The 18,386-nt window shown below is 30.8% G+C and overlaps 2 protein-coding genes across 4 annotated transcripts in view; both read right to left on the bottom strand.

The window, feature by feature from the left end:
* The window catches only part of LOC140818793 (probable sulfate transporter 3.5), a 29,394-nt gene extending 18,182 nt beyond the window's left edge, over window positions 1–11,212 (bottom strand). The window contains 1 exon segment of the mRNA XM_073178842.1: window positions 11,057–11,212. The gene's annotated coding sequence lies outside the window, so the exon portion shown is untranslated.
* Window positions 2,027–11,269, bottom strand: LOC140818791 (probable sulfate transporter 3.5). 3 transcript variants are annotated; one of them, XM_073178839.1, is made up of 13 exons: window positions 11,057–11,269; window positions 8,153–8,504; window positions 7,010–7,217; window positions 6,513–6,684; window positions 6,264–6,329; window positions 6,004–6,117; window positions 4,838–4,954; window positions 4,063–4,189; window positions 3,330–3,616; window positions 3,067–3,257; window positions 2,914–2,996; window positions 2,405–2,481; window positions 2,027–2,314 (listed from the first exon to the last, which is right to left on the bottom strand). In XM_073178839.1, the coding sequence occupies exons 2-13, from the start codon at window positions 8,475–8,477 to the stop codon at window positions 2,138–2,140; spliced, it is 1,944 nt and encodes a 647-aa protein (XP_073034940.1). In that variant the 5' UTR covers window positions 8,478–8,504; window positions 11,057–11,269; the 3' UTR covers window positions 2,027–2,137. The 3 variants fall into 3 exon arrangements, with proteins under 3 accessions (XP_073034940.1, XP_073034941.1, XP_073034942.1); XM_073178840.1 differs by having other exon boundaries at window positions 8,153–8,479; window positions 11,057–11,267; XM_073178841.1 differs by having other exon boundaries at window positions 8,153–8,486; window positions 11,057–11,234.
* Between the last annotated feature and the right edge of the window lie 7,117 nt (window positions 11,270–18,386).

Genomic DNA, 18,386 nt, shown 5'->3' with positions numbered 1-18,386 from the left:
TGGTAATAAAAACAAAAAATTACACCCCAAAATAAATTTAGCAGCACGTGAAAGAGTAGACCAAGGGAAAAACATTGGTTTCAACACAAAATGTGAGAACTTGAAATTCCAGCAGTAGCAGCAGATAGCATAATATCAGCAGCAACTCATATTTCAGAAGATGACATTTTCCAGCAGATCAAAATCCAGCAGATTAGAATCCAGCAGCAGAAAAGCGATTTCCAGCAGACAGTTACTGATTCAGCTTAAACTTGTAACTGAAGCATTTAACACGAATTAAAGAGTGTTAATGTAAGATTATGGCCTTAATGGGGAGGCCAACAGTCAGAATTTCACCTATAAATAGCACTCTCAGACAGCTGAATTGGTTTACCAAAATCTTGAGTCATCACTTGAAATTTAGAGCTAAGAGAGTGCATTTTCGAAGCTGTAAAATCCAGTAGCAAGGCAAGCAGATTTCCAGACCCCAACCGAAATTCTTTAAGCAAGTTACTGTAAGTGAGCTTATGTATAAATATCTTAAAAACCGTTTGATGATTTCTGATTTAAAGCAAAGTATATTCTTGAATCCTGTTATCTGATTTTGAAGCACTGAAACTTAGTGAACTAATGGTAGGAATATATATTCTGAACATTACTGATTACTGATTACTGATTACTGGCCTCACCCCTTAGAGGAGAGAACATATAGGGGACTGATATCAGTTTAGCCATGAAATTCACGAATGTACTCAGTGCTTACTTGTTAAACTTCTGATTTCTGATTACTGAATATTGATTACTGATTTCTGAATACTGATTTCCGTTATGAAATAAGAATTCTGTATATTTTCGAATTACTGTTTTTTGTATGATAATGATTTCGAAAACTGGGAGTTATTCCTGCCCCTGCTTACTGAGTGACAATCATATCAATCACCCACCAAACCCATCTCAGATAAGAGTACTGAAGAAATGTTAGAAGAAGAAGAGCAGATCCAGTTCTGGGGCTGGTGAAGAAGACTGTTATTATCAGTTTTAAATTATATTTTCCGCTGCATCTGTAGAATCAATGTTTTGTCTGTTTTACATTTCCGCTGTAAAACATTTATCTTTGAGTTGTATCAGACAAGGAATTATTTCGTATTATGAATAAAAGACTGATTTCTGAAATTTTGTACTTCTGAGGCTTGTTGTTTTCGAATATAAATTTGAGAGCAACACCGGTGTCAACCAATCCCCGTCCCGGGGCGTGACACAAAAATACCGACGCCAATCAGTACGATCGGATACCCATTTACCTGGAGAAAAGGGAATTTGTAGAGATGGGCGGATCAGAATACGGAGAAGATTAACGAATTTGAGAGTAAAATGACAAATTTTGAGCCGAATATCTTGTTTGAGACTTTGGGAGCACTTCCGCTTGCAAAATTGTTATTTCTTGTTTTTATTATTATTTTTTTACATCAAATATTTCAGAAATTATTTTTTATAAATATTTAATTTTTTACTTTAATTAGTTTAATTGTTTAGTAAATAGTTAAAATATATTATTGATATTTTCTGAATATTTAAATAATCATTTCCAATATTATTATTGAGAATTGAGATACAATAATTGCTCTAATTATTATTGAGAATTGAGATACAATTATTGAAATAAATTTTTTTTAGAATGAAATAATTACTTTTATGTATACTTATTTATGAACGATAAATATCCATAAAATTTTTATGTTTTATAAATTATTTATATAAATCACTTAAGTATACATTTAATATTTAAATATAATAATAGGGTTATTAAGATAATTATTTTTATTATATCATGATATAAAAAAATCATTTAAATAAATATTATTGAAGTAGTTGCACGCCAATATATAATATTTCATTGAAAAATAAATACATTGATTTATATAATTATTGTCAATATGCTGCTTTTTGATTTTCTTACTTATTTTATTTTCTTCTTTTGCATTTAATAATTCATTCATCTTTTCAAAAGTTCAATCTATAGTTTAGTATTTTACTTTAATTGTTAAAATTTGGTCTCTATACCATCAAATTACTTATTTAAAGTTATTTTGTATAAAAAGAAAATTCATACAATATTAGTTGAGTGGTCTCCCTTGTAAAATAATACATCATTTGCAGGCTATACATTCTCCAAATTACTTTCGTTGCTAACTCCCTTGGAAGTTTTAAGGGAAAATCTTAAGGTCCCGATGGCGTCGCCGATCGATAAGAAGACAGAATCCTTGCCAATCTTGTCGATGAAGTGAGCGACTGTCAATTTTTCCATGACATCAAGTCTAGGATTTATTAAAATCATCTGCAAAATGAATGAAATATTGTAAGTTTATTTGTTTTGAATGAAAAAAACAAATGAAGTTAGATTGTATATATCTTTAAAAATAACCACCTTGATTCCTTTAACCTCCAAGCTTTTGCGAACTTCAACCAGAGCTTCGACTCCGGTGTGGTCGATAGATGTCACACCTGCAACGGCGATCGTTTGGTTAGTTCATACGTTTATTGGACGACCACGAAGTTGGAGCAACTTATATTGCTGTATGGATTCTCAAGTGGCTGAAATGTATATGCAATCCTGTTGTCCGAGGAGTGTTAAGGAGTTTACCAGACCTTTTTCCATGCTAGCAGCAGCCAGCAGGGGAGTCTTACCTCCTGCTAGTATGTATAACTAGGATCTAGCCATATAGGTCAGATCTAACAGAACTACTTAGGATGTAAAATCAACTCGGGTAACTATATTTTAGAGTTATATTATGATATAATCAAAAAGTGGGAACAAATACAAAATTATTCGTAGTTGAATTCATTGTAAAGAGTATATAGCTAGCGTGCGCGTGCGCGTGCGTGCCCGCACACACATATATAGAAGAAAGGTTTTGATTCGCGGTATGTACTAACCTCCAAAGTCGAGTAGGATGTATTCAATGTCATTTTGTGAAGATTTTGTCAAGTCGAATTCATCTCGAACCCATCTCATGATTCTGCAGATGCACACAGAAAATTACATCAATACCAAAAAAAGACCACATATAAACGCATTATCAAAAATACCTTTCTTTCATATAGTTGGCATTCGCAAAATATAAAGGTGACCCAATCTGCAGAGCCAGAACCCCTGGAATTGTACTCCCATGCGGATACTGCTCGATATCTCGATACAAATTCGAATCCGGTATGTTCACCAGCTTACATGTCGTAGGCCTTGCTATATACAATAACGCTCTGACCAGGGACAATCCAACCTATGATCCAACCAAAACATCACATTCCCTATATTATACGAGTTTTTTTAAAATATATCAAACTCGATTTACCGATATGACGAGTCCCATGTCCATGCTTATGAAGGGAACGCCGAGGAACGCGGACATGCATATAACAAAATCGAATTTATCCGTCTTATAGAGGTGATAGTATTTTTCATACTCAATGAGGCCAAGCATTGCTGAGATAATAATGGCTGAGAGAGCAAGCTGAGGAGTGTAGCTAAATAAAGGGGCCAACAATAGGAGGACTAATAGCATACAAACAGATTGTACTACATTGGCCATTTGTGTCTTGCATCCAGCATTGAAATTCACTGCTGTTTTTGAAAATGGACCTGCAAAAATGTTCCATGTCACATTAATATATAATCTGTCATTATCTTATGATATTAAGCACAGTTGAAGTGTTTGTTAAGATTGAGATTTAGACCTAACTCAAATCGAAAAACTAGTTCAAAGAGGGGAGAATCATCCAAGTCCATATATGGAACTCGCAGGAACTTTGTCCAACCGATGTGGGACATCTTAACAAACCCTTCACATCTAAGAATGAACAACTGGAGCGTCGAGACATAACAGTGGTCCAACTATGGGCAGTCCAACACATAACGATAAGTCTGAGATCTGATACAATGTTAATAGTGAAACTTGGACCTAACTCAACCCCATAAGTTATCTCATTGGAAGAGTGTTGTTTAAGTTCATATATACAACTCTTAAGAACTCTATCTAATCGATTTGAGACATCTTAAAAAGCGTTTGTTAATGTTAATGCATATACCCGTCGTTAAGTAGCACGAGGTGCATGATCCGATGATGTTCATCAATCCGTAAGCTATCATCTCCTTGTTACCGTCGATTTGTTCGTTCTTCGCGATCGCGAAACTTCTGCCAATGGCTATCCCTTCCTGTCAAAACTTTCATAGTTTATATTGTTGATTTGCAGAAGAAATTTTTTTTTTTACATGTTTAAAAAATATTTGAGTTTTTGACCTTTTAAAATGAATGCTTTTGTGCACAAGGTGAAACGGGGATTAATAATTTGGTTGAGAAGATAATTTTGTAGGGTAAATTTATGCTTATTAATTGAATTTCATGAATTTTTTTCTAGGAAATAAATTCCTTAAAACACATTTCATACGATCGTTAAATAGCCAAGAACTTTAACAAAATAGTTTAAAATTAATAAAAATACAATATCTTCCATCTTATAACATACTAGTATAAGCATGAACAAATTAACACACAATTATTATTTGGTGTCATCGTGTAATTTTGATATAACAAAAATACCCTTTTAATTTGCCAAATTTAAAATTATCTACACATTTTCTCCTAAAGATTAGAATCTCTTATTTCAGATTTCCACATTTTATATCTTCAAAGAATTATCGAACTTATCCACCAAATTTTACGACTAAAATTCATCGATTAATTACATATTTTAAAATTATTATTTCATATTTATGATACACGCAACATGTGTGTCTAGTCGTCCACGGAAACAAATAGAAAAATTAAATATGAAGTGTAACTAATGGCGATATTGTACTCACCGCGAGTGCTATCATACCAGTGATAATTCCAGCTTTGAGAGGCGCCATTACATACTCGGAGCTAAAGATCAAACGTTGAACGGAAATTTCATTTACTCCTCTTTTTAGATGACCCACCTTCACATGTTAATAATCATTAAATCATTAAACATATATTGACCATGAAATGTAACTCATTTGATACCAAGATCTCAAATTTAAGAAAATAGCTCATATTCGAGACTCATTTATAACAATCTCTCCTCCCAACGAAAAAATCAATAAACTAATATTACACATATGTACTTTTATGTCTATACAATATTATTAAGACACGTTTACTTTTATTCAATAAACAAATATTGTCGATAACTAGTATTTCATCTGGTATCAAGATCGCAAATTTGAGACGAGATCTTGAATTCGAGACTCAATTATAATAATTTCTCCTCCAATTAAAAAAAAATCAATAAACAAATATTGTTAAGACTCATATTTATTTTTATTTCAATAAAGCAAAATAAATAAATTAAAAAAATTAAGACACATACTTAGTTATATTTCAATGAACAAATATCGTCGTTAACATGCAGCTCATCCAATACCAATATCGTAAATTTGAGACGAGATATCGAATTCGAGACTCAATTATAATTAAATCTATCTCCCAACTCAAAAAAAAAAATATACCGATAAACAAATATTTTTAGGACATATATTTGCTTTTATTTCAAGAGTTAGTCTCATGTGAGACCGTCTCACGGATCTTAATCCGTGAGACGGGTCAACCCTACCCATATTCACAATAAAAAGTAATACTCTTAGCATAAAAAGTAATACTTTTTCATGGATGACCCAAATAAAAGATCCGTCTCACAAATATGACCAGTGAGACCGTCTCACACAAGTTTTTGCCTTATTTCAATTAGTAATTTCAACTTCAACCACTAACTGAATTAATTATGTAGAGGATAAACCAATTCCACGAAAAATTTGGTCTCCATATTTAGTAACTTCGATGATTTTATTAAGCCATTTTAATTTCTTAAATTTGGGGATTATTGCAGTGCATGAGAAATAAATAACTAAACTGAGAGGATCTATAATCTTGATTTCGAGATTTAATTATAACAAAATTTATTTTTAATTATTGGAGAAAAAAGAAGATAATTAAACAGACAACTCACAGTTGGGATGCCACGTTTTTCCGCATGAGAAAAGTAGGTGTAAAGGCAACCGATGACCACTACTGTCATCGGACCTATGGCTGACACCCAAAATAACTTTGGTTTCTTCTGCTTCTGCAAGAATCACAAATTATGCGTGAAGGTTGATTACGACCTCTAAAAGAAATAATAATGAATTTTTTCAATAAAATAATATTTAAATTCGAGTTCAAAAATTTAAATTAATTTAAGTTATTATATAATTTTTTTCGTAGACCTACCACATATCTGGTGATTTGGAGACAAACGAGGAAAATCACACCAATAATCAGGCACTCCAACTTCCACTGTAAAAAAAAAAGATTTGATGTCAACACATTAAGTTGATTTCTTTGAGATTTAATTTCGTCCAATTTTCGTCGTAGTGTTGACATGACATAAGATATTACTGATATCACACCAAACATGATACATATCCGGTTGAAATTTTGAACTCGGTGTGAATTAGACTAAATTAAGGATAAACAAACCTCTTTTCTGTTGTGGAAGATGGATTCAACAACAGAGACTAAGCCAGTTTTTGTGGTAAAGTGCTTCAATCCAAGCATTCCCTTCATCTGCTGGAAGATTATGAGTAGGGCTGTCCCTCCCATGAACCCAAGAATTGTTGAATGCGATAGAAAATCCACCAATATACCCAGTCTGCATCGATATTTTTCAAGATAAATCGAGTTACTCACCACTCAAACGGGTGGATAGGTACCAGCGGCCAGTTAGGGTACCTCTTAAATTTTAGGAAAAACCGCAATTTTGATCATATATATATTTGTTTATTTGTAGGGTTTTAGTTACGTATTTTTCCATTCGAAAATTTTCGTTATTCCATCAAAGTGGTGATGTGCATTGCATACATCAATATCATGTCGGAGTCATGTAGACGTCGCATAGGTGTCATCCCACAACTTTACAAGAATAATATTTGCATTTTTTTCCTAAATTTTATATATTCCGACTTAATTGTTGTTACCTTAACAAGCCCAGAACTGTCTGAAACAGTCCAGAGAAAAGCGTAGCCGTGAACACTAAACTTGTGTACAATTGTATGTTATCGGCAGGTGATACTTTTTCTCCGATGGTCTCGGCGATAAGCAATGAACATGCCGCCACTGTTCCGACTGCTAGATGCTTCGAGCTCCCGAATACTGCATAGATAAGAGGCGGAACGAAACTCGAATCTGTACATGCATGATCAGCAACAATTATTCAAGCCATGCATGCAATCACATGCATATTAATTTAGAAAATAAATCAGGCCATATATTTAAATTTAACTGAGCAAATATGTAATAAGGATTGATCGGATCATAAAATATTTAAGCATAAATTTATTTTAATCTTTGTAAATCAGAATATTTTAATTAGTTCTTTAATCTTTTTCTATTCTGAAACTCTTGTTAATAACTAATATCCGACAATTAATGGTTAAGTTCATGCTACTTAAGGGGGCACTGCCTCCAAAGGACAAGATTCACACACATATCTGATTTTAAAAAAAATTAGTGGACCTCGTGTATGTGTGGCTAAATTTGGACCCTTGATTCTATCATGTGGATAGTGCCCCTTTATTTAGGATGGAATGAACCACAATTAATCCTGGTTTCTTTCACTACCTAATATAAGTCAATTAATGGAAAATTTTGATTGCCGGGATAATATTATCTTACAATCGATAATCACATAAATTCCATGTATAATTAAATATCGTAAGTTTTATCCATTTTATACGTAAAAGTTTCAAAATTTCATCATTTAAATATTTTGGGACTTTTTTGTTTGACGGATAATTTATTAAAAACCGGATAATTTATTAAAAACTGAAAATGTCTTTTATTTTGGGACTCTTTTTTTATAGTAGAAACGACACGAGTTTGAAAGTTTTGGGTTAATAATTCTTTCATCCTTAATAATTCCAAAATCGTTTTCGTAGTTCTTATTTCCAATACATTAAAAATATCCCTCGATTTATGGATTTTAGACATGTTTAGTCCCCAAGATACTTTAATTTTAAAAAAAATTGGTTGGAATAAAGCTATCTAAAATCGATTTCTGGATAAGTACATTTACATAAATAAATTTCAAGAAAGATGACAATGTGATCATGAAGACTTACACAATCCAATAACAGGAGGAAGTTTGGCGAGATTGGCGTAGCTTATTCCTTGCGGGATCGCTAAGCTAGCGATGGTGATACCGGCGAGAAGATCGTACTTGAACAAGCCAAAGTTGTACTTGGGGAGCCATTCGAAAATGGGAACGAAATATTGGATTTTCTTGATTGTTCGTCTCTTCAATGGCTCGTTCTTGAATTGGCGAAAAGGGTCGTCGGGGATAAAGGTTTCCTTTAGCTTTGATTTGAGCACCGTCCCGAAGCTTCGAGGGGCATCAAAGTTCACTCGACGAGGATTATCACACGATCCACCACTAATCCCTGCCATGCCTGCACACTACCGATCTCTTTGAAACTGGATTTTTTGAAAGAGGAGAAAAATATATATCTTGTACATATAGTTTTTGAAAACAAGAATCCCAATAAAATCTAGCTACAATTCATATTATAATTATCTAAAATTGAAGAATTCGTGTACTAGCTGAATTCTATTGTGTGTGAAGTAGTGGGATATTTTATGTAAAATTCTTAAAATAGGAGAGATTTCTCGACGGATAATCATATTTTGTGATAATTTGACATTCATGCAAATCATGGATAAGAAAGCATGGTAAATATACGATGTGGCATAATTGGTAAAGGTATGTGAAAATGGGATTGTATTTGATTGGAATTTTTAGATTGAAGTATATCACAATTAATGAATGATGTATGAGGTTGAGTTTTTTTGATTTTAGAGAAACTTTGAAACTTGGATTTCATATCACACTTTTTTTTTTAATTGAATTGGATTCGTAGTTATCCAAAGTAAGGAGAGAAATATTTTTTTTGGTACATGAAATTTTCTTATTTTGAATTTTGGTCCACCAAGTTTTTAAAGTTGAGTGGGTCTCATGTGAGACCGGTCAACTCTACTCATATAAAAGTAATACTCTTAGGTGTGTTTGGTTGAGTGGATTAAATAATGATAGATTAATAGTCAAATATTTATCGTTAAAATTTTAAGTTGTTTTAATAATTATTTTGACCCGGTTTAAGATTCAATTTTATGGATAACTATTTGATTAATGAAATTGGATCTTAAACCGGGTCAAAATGATTATTAAAACATCTTAAAATCGTAACGATAAATATTTGACTATTAATCTATCCTTATTTAATCCACCCAACCAAACACACCCTAAGCATAAATAATAATATTTTTTATGGATAACACAAATAAGAAATCCGTCTCACAAATATGACTCGTGAGACCGTCTCACGCAAGTTTTTGCCTTCAAAGTTTGGTTCTATTGGACAGACTTTGATTTCTTTGGGTTTACATCATATTTCACCGCAGTGCTGAAATAGTGCTGACATGACATCAAAAAATTCTGATATAACATCGAATTTTTTTATTTTTCTGATGTTACATTAGAAATTGAGTCAAAATAGCCGAAAGCAAAAGTAAGAAGATCAAAACTAAATATAATTTTTTTTTAATAAATCAAAACTCAAAATTGGACAAGTCGATAGATCAAAAAATGTATTTTCTCAAAAATAAATTAAATATAATTGCTGCTAATATAGGATTGGATTCCTCGTACTAACAAGAGGTTTATTAGATGCTACTCTTATTTTAGGGCATTGCCCTAAGATTCCTCGGACGTCTTTACAATGTTATAAAAAACTTCAAGACATCATAGCTATTCTCGGGTTGGACGAATTATTCGAAACAAAATGAGCCTTTTCAAATAGGTTCATTACCCTGGACCAAAAGATGATTAATCTGGCATGGGTTACATGAGCTCCAAATAGTTTACCAGATAAATTAATAAGACTCCTTATCTTATTTTTTATTCTTCTTCAATTATTCTTAGTTTATGCCATATCTAATTGTGCTATGCTCATTCACCCCTTTTATCTTTTTATGTCCATATTTCAACAGAAATATTTTGTTATTTTTTCAACTCATATTCCCGAAAAAGTAAATCTCAACGTAAACTAAAATAAATATGTACATAAAAATTATTATTTCTTGTGTTCCTTAAAATAATTATTTTTATTCTTCAAATATATATATATATATATATATATATATATATATATATGATTTTTTGAATTTTGAACTTATTATTAAAAATATTGTTTTAGTATTATTAGACATTATTTTTTGTTTTAAAATATAGATATAATTATATGTAATTATATGTTTGTTGTTTAGATCTTAAACGTGGATAAAAATATATAATTTTATTATTTATTTACACATTTAAGATTTTTAGAATTTAAAATATATGATTTATTATATGATATTATTATTTTATATAATATAACAGCTTTTTGGTACCGCCCGATTGAGCCGGTCCGACTGTTTGAATTGTTTTTTTAATGTAGATCAGTTTGATCACCAGTCCGATTATGAAAACATTGTCTTTATGTAATATGAACCAATCACAATGTCTTGATTTATAGTAGCAATACATCGTGTTCTCATACATATATCATCGGCTAATACACGACCAATTAATGTTTGAATAAAAATCTTTCTGGCATAATCCCATTATGAGGACTCACAGAAATACCCCAGATAGTATCACAATCTGTTCAACATATAGCAAGATGTTTAACTACTTCAACAAGCCTGCGTTTGAATAGGAAGTATTTGATCTAAAAAGAAGAGGAGAGCGGAGGGCGGAAGAGAGTGTTTGCAACATTACTTTTTTTAGATGTTGCAAACACTCGCTAGGTCAATCGCAAATCCAAATTACTAAGAAATATTAGAATCCGTGATTCCAAACGAATCAATCAAATGCAAATTATGGGAATCAAGAAGAAAAACTAAATCAATTCCAGAAACAAAAGATACATAATAACAATGAATTATTGCATTGAAAATTAAATTATCAAAAATCTTAACAAAAGAACCTGATATTGTCGATCGATGAAGGGTTAAAGAAATATACAGCGCATGGCCAATGACTGGTAAATCTTGGAGTTATCCCACATAAACACGATCGATATTACAATAATTTACCAAGATATTTCCGCTGCCTATATATATACATATATTCACAACAAAATTATTTATAAAAATACTTGTATATATATATATACAGAAGCAAGAAAAGAGAATTAGAATAGAAGATAAAGGATATGTTCAGACGAACTAATCCAAAGGAAGAAAATGGTGGTTATAAACAATTTTAAATGGTAAAAACAGATCAATTAATTGTCACCTTTTATTTTATATGATAGAATTAATTAGTAGTCAGATACTTGAGAATAGGAGAGTCAATGGCTTTAAATTCGGAGATGCGACCAACAAAAAATGTGCTTCCAATTATTATTCTGCATTTATTTGGGAACATTTTCCATGTATCTGACGAGGATTAATTATGTTTCCATGCATGCATCCCATTTGTTCTTTTTTTTTTCAAAAAAAAAAGTTATATATATTGTGATTATAACTTATAAGTCTATATCTATAGATGGACGTAGTAGGTTTAGTTCAAGCTACTCTTACGATGTTACAACAAATATATATCCAACAATCCACATTTATTCTTACGCGTATAATCAAATATATATCCAACAATCCACATTTATTCTTACGCGTAGACCTCTTATGTGAGAATAGATGAGGATTACTGGATGCAACCTCACACATTCAACTCTCATTTTTTCTTATTAATAATTTATGTTTCTCTTTCAGCTGTACTTAAAATTTTTTTTTAACTATAATTTTTTTAAAAAAAGCTTGTGCTACTGATTCTACATTTCTATGAAGCTGACATTCATATTTTCATCTCTCTTTTTTTCTCCATTTATTCAAGTTTTTTAAAAGTATTCCTTTCGGTTCAAATATATAGATTTATTTATTTTTCCATACAGATTAAGAAAATCATTGGAAAAAAAAATTACATACAAACTTTCTGTTTTATCCCTACTAGTATTTAACCCGTGCGATGCACGGGATGATATTATTAAACATTAGTGAAAATGAATATATATTTAAATTGAAAAAATAATATCATTATAAAATATAAAAAAGCTATTTTTTGCTGATTTTAAAAAACTTTCTTAAATACAATGCATGTAGATTAATTTTTTTGGCTAATAATCACTATCATATCTCAAAATTTTAGATTGTGTTAGCCTAAGACAATGACATAATGCTTATCGTGTTTAATGTATTGATGTCGGCCACAACCTTAATACATATTTAATTCTATAATTTTCAAAAAACTATATATTATTATTTTTTAACATGTGATTAAAAAAATATTTTTAAATCACATTCAATAAAATTAATGAGAAATATTGTTTAAAAAATTCAAAAATTTCGTCAATATCCACATTCACAAACAATTTTGTGACATGTCACATGTTTTACACATTTGAATGATAACAATAATTGTTTCATCAATATCTTTATGAAAATGAGTTGCGATTTAATTTACAAAATCTATTCATAATATGCACAACAGCCTATTATTTCGAAAGAAAAATGAAACATGTGAGCATAAATAAATTATGTATAAATCAGAAAAGTTATTTAATTAACATTTATTACGTGTATTCCAAAACAATGTCAATAAATTTTATAAGGTGTCGTCTAATAAGATGTTTACTTTTTTTAGAATTGGTTTAATCACTTCCATTACGGGAAATTTTATACTATCATGTATCCGTGAACTTTGTAATATAGAAGAAAATTATCACATTAATAATACGTAATAATTAAAATTTTGTATAAATAGATGAATAATATTTTTTACTTCTCGATAATGAAAGATAGACTTTAAAGTATCTTGTTGTTCTCGTTGTTTCCATATGTAGGTAGTTCATAACAACGAACAAATCTAAACTTAAACGAACATGATATCTTGGAAGGATTCAACTCATATATGGTGCTAAAAAGAGAGGTCATTTCAGAATGCAATTTTGGAGTAGATAAATTTAGTAAGATAAATAAAATAAAATTAGTTTCTAAAATAGTATGCAATATTGCATTATTCATAATTTTAAATTCAAATAAGACATCCCAAGGTACAAAATTTATATATTGGATGCCTTTGACAGAAATATATGATACATTAACTCTTTCAAAATATGGAAATCTCGAATTGCATGCATTGGGTGTCAAATATTTCTGATTATTGGGGGTAATATACATGTTTGTTGAGAGTAATTTAATGTCCATTTGAAACTCTTTGAATCTCTCTTTTTTAATTTTTTTGTGCTCTCTTATTTGAATTTTTAAGAAGACAATTCAAGATATATACAATATACATATGGTTTGGAAGAAAACTACAATGCATTAATTCTTTCAAATTAAGGTAATTTCGAAACAATATGTATTTGAGATAAAAAAATTTATGATTAATAAATGGTAAATTAATGTTCATTGGAAAACTTTAGTGATAACTTTTAACACTCAACCAAATTTATTTTTAGAGGAATTAAATAAACTAATTAAATATTGTATTTCTTTTTAAGTAAGTAATTTGGGTAGAAAAATTTATTTTTGAATGATTTAACTCATGAGTGATACTGAACATTGCAATAATTTGTATTTTAAATTTATTTACACATTTTTAATTGAATTGATTGATATAATCAATACAAAATTTTAATATAGTTTATGTTTTCAATAGAGTTTAGTTTTAATTTGAGTAAAAAAAAATATAATACATAAATTACTTTTAAATTAATATAAAAATTACTTAAATTCAAAATTGAATTAAATGAATCGATATAATCAATGCAAACAATGATTGAAGTAATCATTTATTGCAGTACACACACACACACACACACACACACACACACATATATATATATATATATATATATATATATATATATATATATATATATATGAGTGATGCTGAGCATTGCAATCATTTGTATTTGAAATTTATTTATACAGTTTGTAATAAAAATTAAATATATCATAGTAACACAAAATCATATGACAAATTAAATTGATTGATATAATCAATGCAAAAATTTTAATGTAGTTTATGTTTTCAATAGGAATTAGTTTCAATTTAAATAAAAAATAAAAAAACATATAATACATAAATTACATTTGAATTAATATAAAAATTAATTAAATTCAAAATTGAATTAAATGAATTGATATAATCAATGCAAACAATAATTGAAATGGTCATTTATTGCAGTTCACACATTTTAATATTCATAATATATATTTCTTTTTTTAGAAATGACATTTTGGCGGGAAATTACTATTTTTAGTAAAAACTTTGCTTTTATATATATATAGATTTAATTTATTCAAAATATAGTGCATATTTTTCATGAATAGGAAATTGTCGGTGTGATAGAAAAAATATTATTATTTTTTATTTTTCATATTTTTATGTGCCTAGTCTAATTAATTAATTTATTCATTCTCTTATTTTCATGCTAGTTTATTAACAAGACCCTACTAGACTATAATTTTTTGCCTTCTAGCCCAGGCTAGCTCCCTCATACGTTTCGCCCCTGTTTAGGACAATCGAAAAAAACATATATAACTACCACGAAAACAGTAATATTCTGCAAACGATTGCATACATATATTAATATATCCGACTGAAAGAATGTAATAGTGAAGACTTATTTTTTATCCACAGAACTTACAGCCAGTGTTTTTATGACCGGACCGTTAATCGAACCGGTCAAACCTTAAAAAATGGTTCAACCGGTTCGATCGGACGCTCGAACCGGATCAATAAAATTAATATTTTATTTATTTTATATAATAAATAAAATAGTAAAATATTGATTATTTATGTTTTTATAGTTTTTACTTAATTTTTAAGATGAAAATTATAACAAATATCCAAATAAATATCACTTTGCAAATTCAAAAATCCAAATTACACCTAACATATAACCAAATAGTGATGACCAAGTTTAAGTGCCCAAGAAAACATCAAGTTTAATTATACAAAAAGTAGCAAACATCAAGACCGGCCGGTTTCCGGTTTTTCCGGTTTAACCGGGTTTTAACCGGTTTTTTCCGGTTAAACCTGTTTTCCGAGTTTTTACTTATCTCCGGACCGGTCTGGAGGCCGGTTCGCGGTTGAACCGGTCCGACCGGCCGGTCCGGTCCGGTCCGGTTTGGAGAATATAGCTTACAGCTTATATTTTCTCTCTTTGTAAAGTGTAAACTAATCATATAAAACTAACTTTAAATAAATATATGCATATGCGCCCATGCAAGACAAACACATGCAGCCGCGCGCGCTCCACCAAAAAAACAGAGCCTTGCGCTGTTACGCGCTACGTCCATGCACCAGCATGTCACGAGAGATAACAAAATACAGAGACATAGGCGCCGCTGCACATTATGTCGACACACTAGCGCGCATCTTTTCGGCACAAAGAGCAGAACCATGCGCGCATCAGCACTCTTACTACGCGCATATGCGCATCTCACAACCACACAAACTTACAGAGAGAGACATGCACCGGCGCATTCAAAATGAGCAGCACCCGCCCACTTTCGAAATAAATTATTGAGCGTCGAACAATTATTTTGTTAACTAACTATTAACTTTGTTAATATTTTTCCAAATCCAAACTCATGCATACCCTTGCTTAGAAGATCGAAATCATTGAATCACTCTATCATATTCATCAGCACACCTCCTTAAAAAACACCTTCTGTGTAGGATATCTATTACCATGACAACCACATAGCCTATAACCTAGCTAGCATCAACATTCTTATCTTCAAAACCTTGTTAATTACAAATTCCGTCACAACTTGGTTATAAATTAGTTCCTTCTTGTTGTTCATGCAATCATGCCAATACTCATCCATTAGCACTTAAAATAAACATCCACTCTCAAACTTTTCTACGACATTACACGTGACAAAAATAGAATGAATGACTTGATTACTAAGCTTTCTATTTTAAAACATTAAATTATGCTCTAACACTTGTCAATAATTAGAAATGACTAATCTACTTGTACTGAGGTAGCCAAAAACAATCGCAGCATACTTCATATAAGATATATAAATTCATCTACCTTCTTCTATTTTATAAGTAGGTATATGAAAATTTCAATACTTCTCCTTCAATATCTACAGTACTGCTTCTAAACCAAGTCCAATGGAAAACAGCCCTTATTGTGAATGTATCGACTGCCGCCAATGTTACTACAACAGTCTATTTCAAAAAGAAGTAGAGAACCTAATAAAAATATTTTACTCGAACCCAGTTTGGGCCATTATCTTGCACAGAGCACTTAATATGGAATCAAAGCTTTCTCTTCTGCTAGATTATGCAGCCGATATCGAAACAGATCTAGATATCAACATTATCCTCCAAATCCAGTATGTACATTAAACAAATACTAAAACATTTATCTTGAAAACGACAATTACAAAACATCTATATCGACCTACTAGAAACTCTGGATTAAGTTCTACAAAACCAACGTTCATGAAACTTGATTTTATTTTATTCTCTACGACGCTTTACTTTCGTTACGTTAAAATACATAAATAGCCTTTATTATTGTTATTGATGAACCATATTTTTTTGTTCATGACATAGCTACTGTTAACCATTTGAAGATGTGTATCAGTATCATTTGACATGTTACTGATAAACTTGACAATGTCTGATGTATGTACGTGGTTTCCGGTTTTGATCAGTAGATGCTATACATGACCTTTGACTTGTGGATATGCTTAATAATAGCCAATAGATAATGTGGCTTATCCAAATTTATTAACGTTTATGAGTGGCGACCTTCAATAGTTTGTATTTACTGTTTGACCAAATAAATATGATAAATTCTAAACGGTTTGTTCTCACAAGTTATTTAGTTCTCTATAGGTTAAGATCATATGCTTACATTTTCTCAATACTTTTGTTTAAAATCAGTTAAATTTCTACGGTATCTAAACCGATAAATACACTAGGAGTTAACTCACCTTGTTATCGGATTTATTTTCCTCAGGTACAATTCAACGGTCGGAAACGGATATTAAAATAAGCTTGTTATATTGTGAACATAACTAAGCGTTTTGTACTTTCTAAGTATGTAATATCTAAAAAAATTCATAGAATATCTGTAAATTATCATGTTTTTATCATGTCTAGACTTTCTTAATATTATGATAGCAAGATTCATCCTAGCTATAGCTTGTTTTTCAGTTTTAACAACACTGCCAATATCCAACAAAGTAAAAATATGATAAATATGGTTTAAATGTATGAAAAATTCTTCAGCCTCTACTTATTTTTTATACACTTCGTTATCAAAACAACTCAAAAACCTCTATTTTTGAGAAATATAGATGTTAGAATCAAATCAAACATTTTGAACGTATATGTAAATATATATATATATATATATATATATATATATATATATATATCTGTGTGTGTGTGTGTGTGTGTGTGAAAGCCGAGCCCGAGCCTTATTTTGGGCTCGACAATTTTGTTGAGCCGAGCTTGAGATTAATGATGTTCGGCTCGTTAGCTCGTGAACATGTTCGATAATAGGTTCGTGAGCTCGAGTTCGAAAAAACGGAAATATCAACGATGGTTTTTACTAAACTGTCGCTATATAGCGACGGTCTGCATTAAAACCGTTGCATATTAAATTAAGCGACGGTTTATTAAAACCCGTCGCTATTACAGCGACGGTTTACATCAAACCGTCGCTATAATAGCGACTGTTATGAATAAACCGTCGCCGATTAATATAAGCGACGGTTTTATCAAACCGTCGCTGATGGCAACGGTTTTGGGGTTTAGGGTTTAGGGTTTAGGGTGTTAGCAAACTGTCTATAAATTGTCGCGTTTAGAGTCGTTTGTAACATTTGTACTTAGTCATCCTGAGTGTTTATTAAATAGATATATCCGTTGTCCTTACAATCGAAAAAAATGTCAGAACAAACCATATTTAGACGAAATTACAAACCATTTGTGTTTCCTAATAAAAAGTACAAAATTGTTGATGTCAATCGAAAAAAGAGTTTTGGATACTACGAACCATTTGTGTTTCCTACGCAAGCCTCGCAAGTTGTGTATTTGACTTATCCAACAACGAAGAGAGCAGAATCAGATTGGATGCATGTGAGTACTCTACGTAGGCGAGCTTATGTCACTGATGTTGAGCCAAATACTGAGCATAATCAAATTGATGCGAACGATGCATTTCAAAACAACGAAAGTGGACCTCATGACATCTCAACTCAATTTCTTTTATCGTCTCA

Source organism: Primulina eburnea, chromosome 17 (assembly GCF_022965805.1).
Source record: "Primulina eburnea isolate SZY01 chromosome 17, ASM2296580v1, whole genome shotgun sequence".
NCBI lineage: Eukaryota > Viridiplantae > Streptophyta > Magnoliopsida > Lamiales > Gesneriaceae > Primulina > Primulina eburnea.
Note: the sequence above shows the minus strand (reverse complement) of the source record. Positions and strands in the feature narration are given on the sequence as shown.

Coding starts and splice junctions, on each gene's coding strand:
- LOC140818791 (XM_073178839.1), bottom strand. CDS start 8,477: ATGGCAGGGATTAGTGGTGGATCGTGTGATAATCCTCGTCGAGTGAAC. Junction 3,617..4,062: donor CTCGTGCTACTTAACGACGG/GTATATGCATTA, acceptor ACATTTTTGCAG/GTCCATTTTCAAAAACAGCA. Junction 2,482..2,913: donor CATCCTACTCGACTTTGGAG/GTTAGTACATAC, acceptor TCGCCGTTGCAG/GTGTGACATCTATCGACCAC.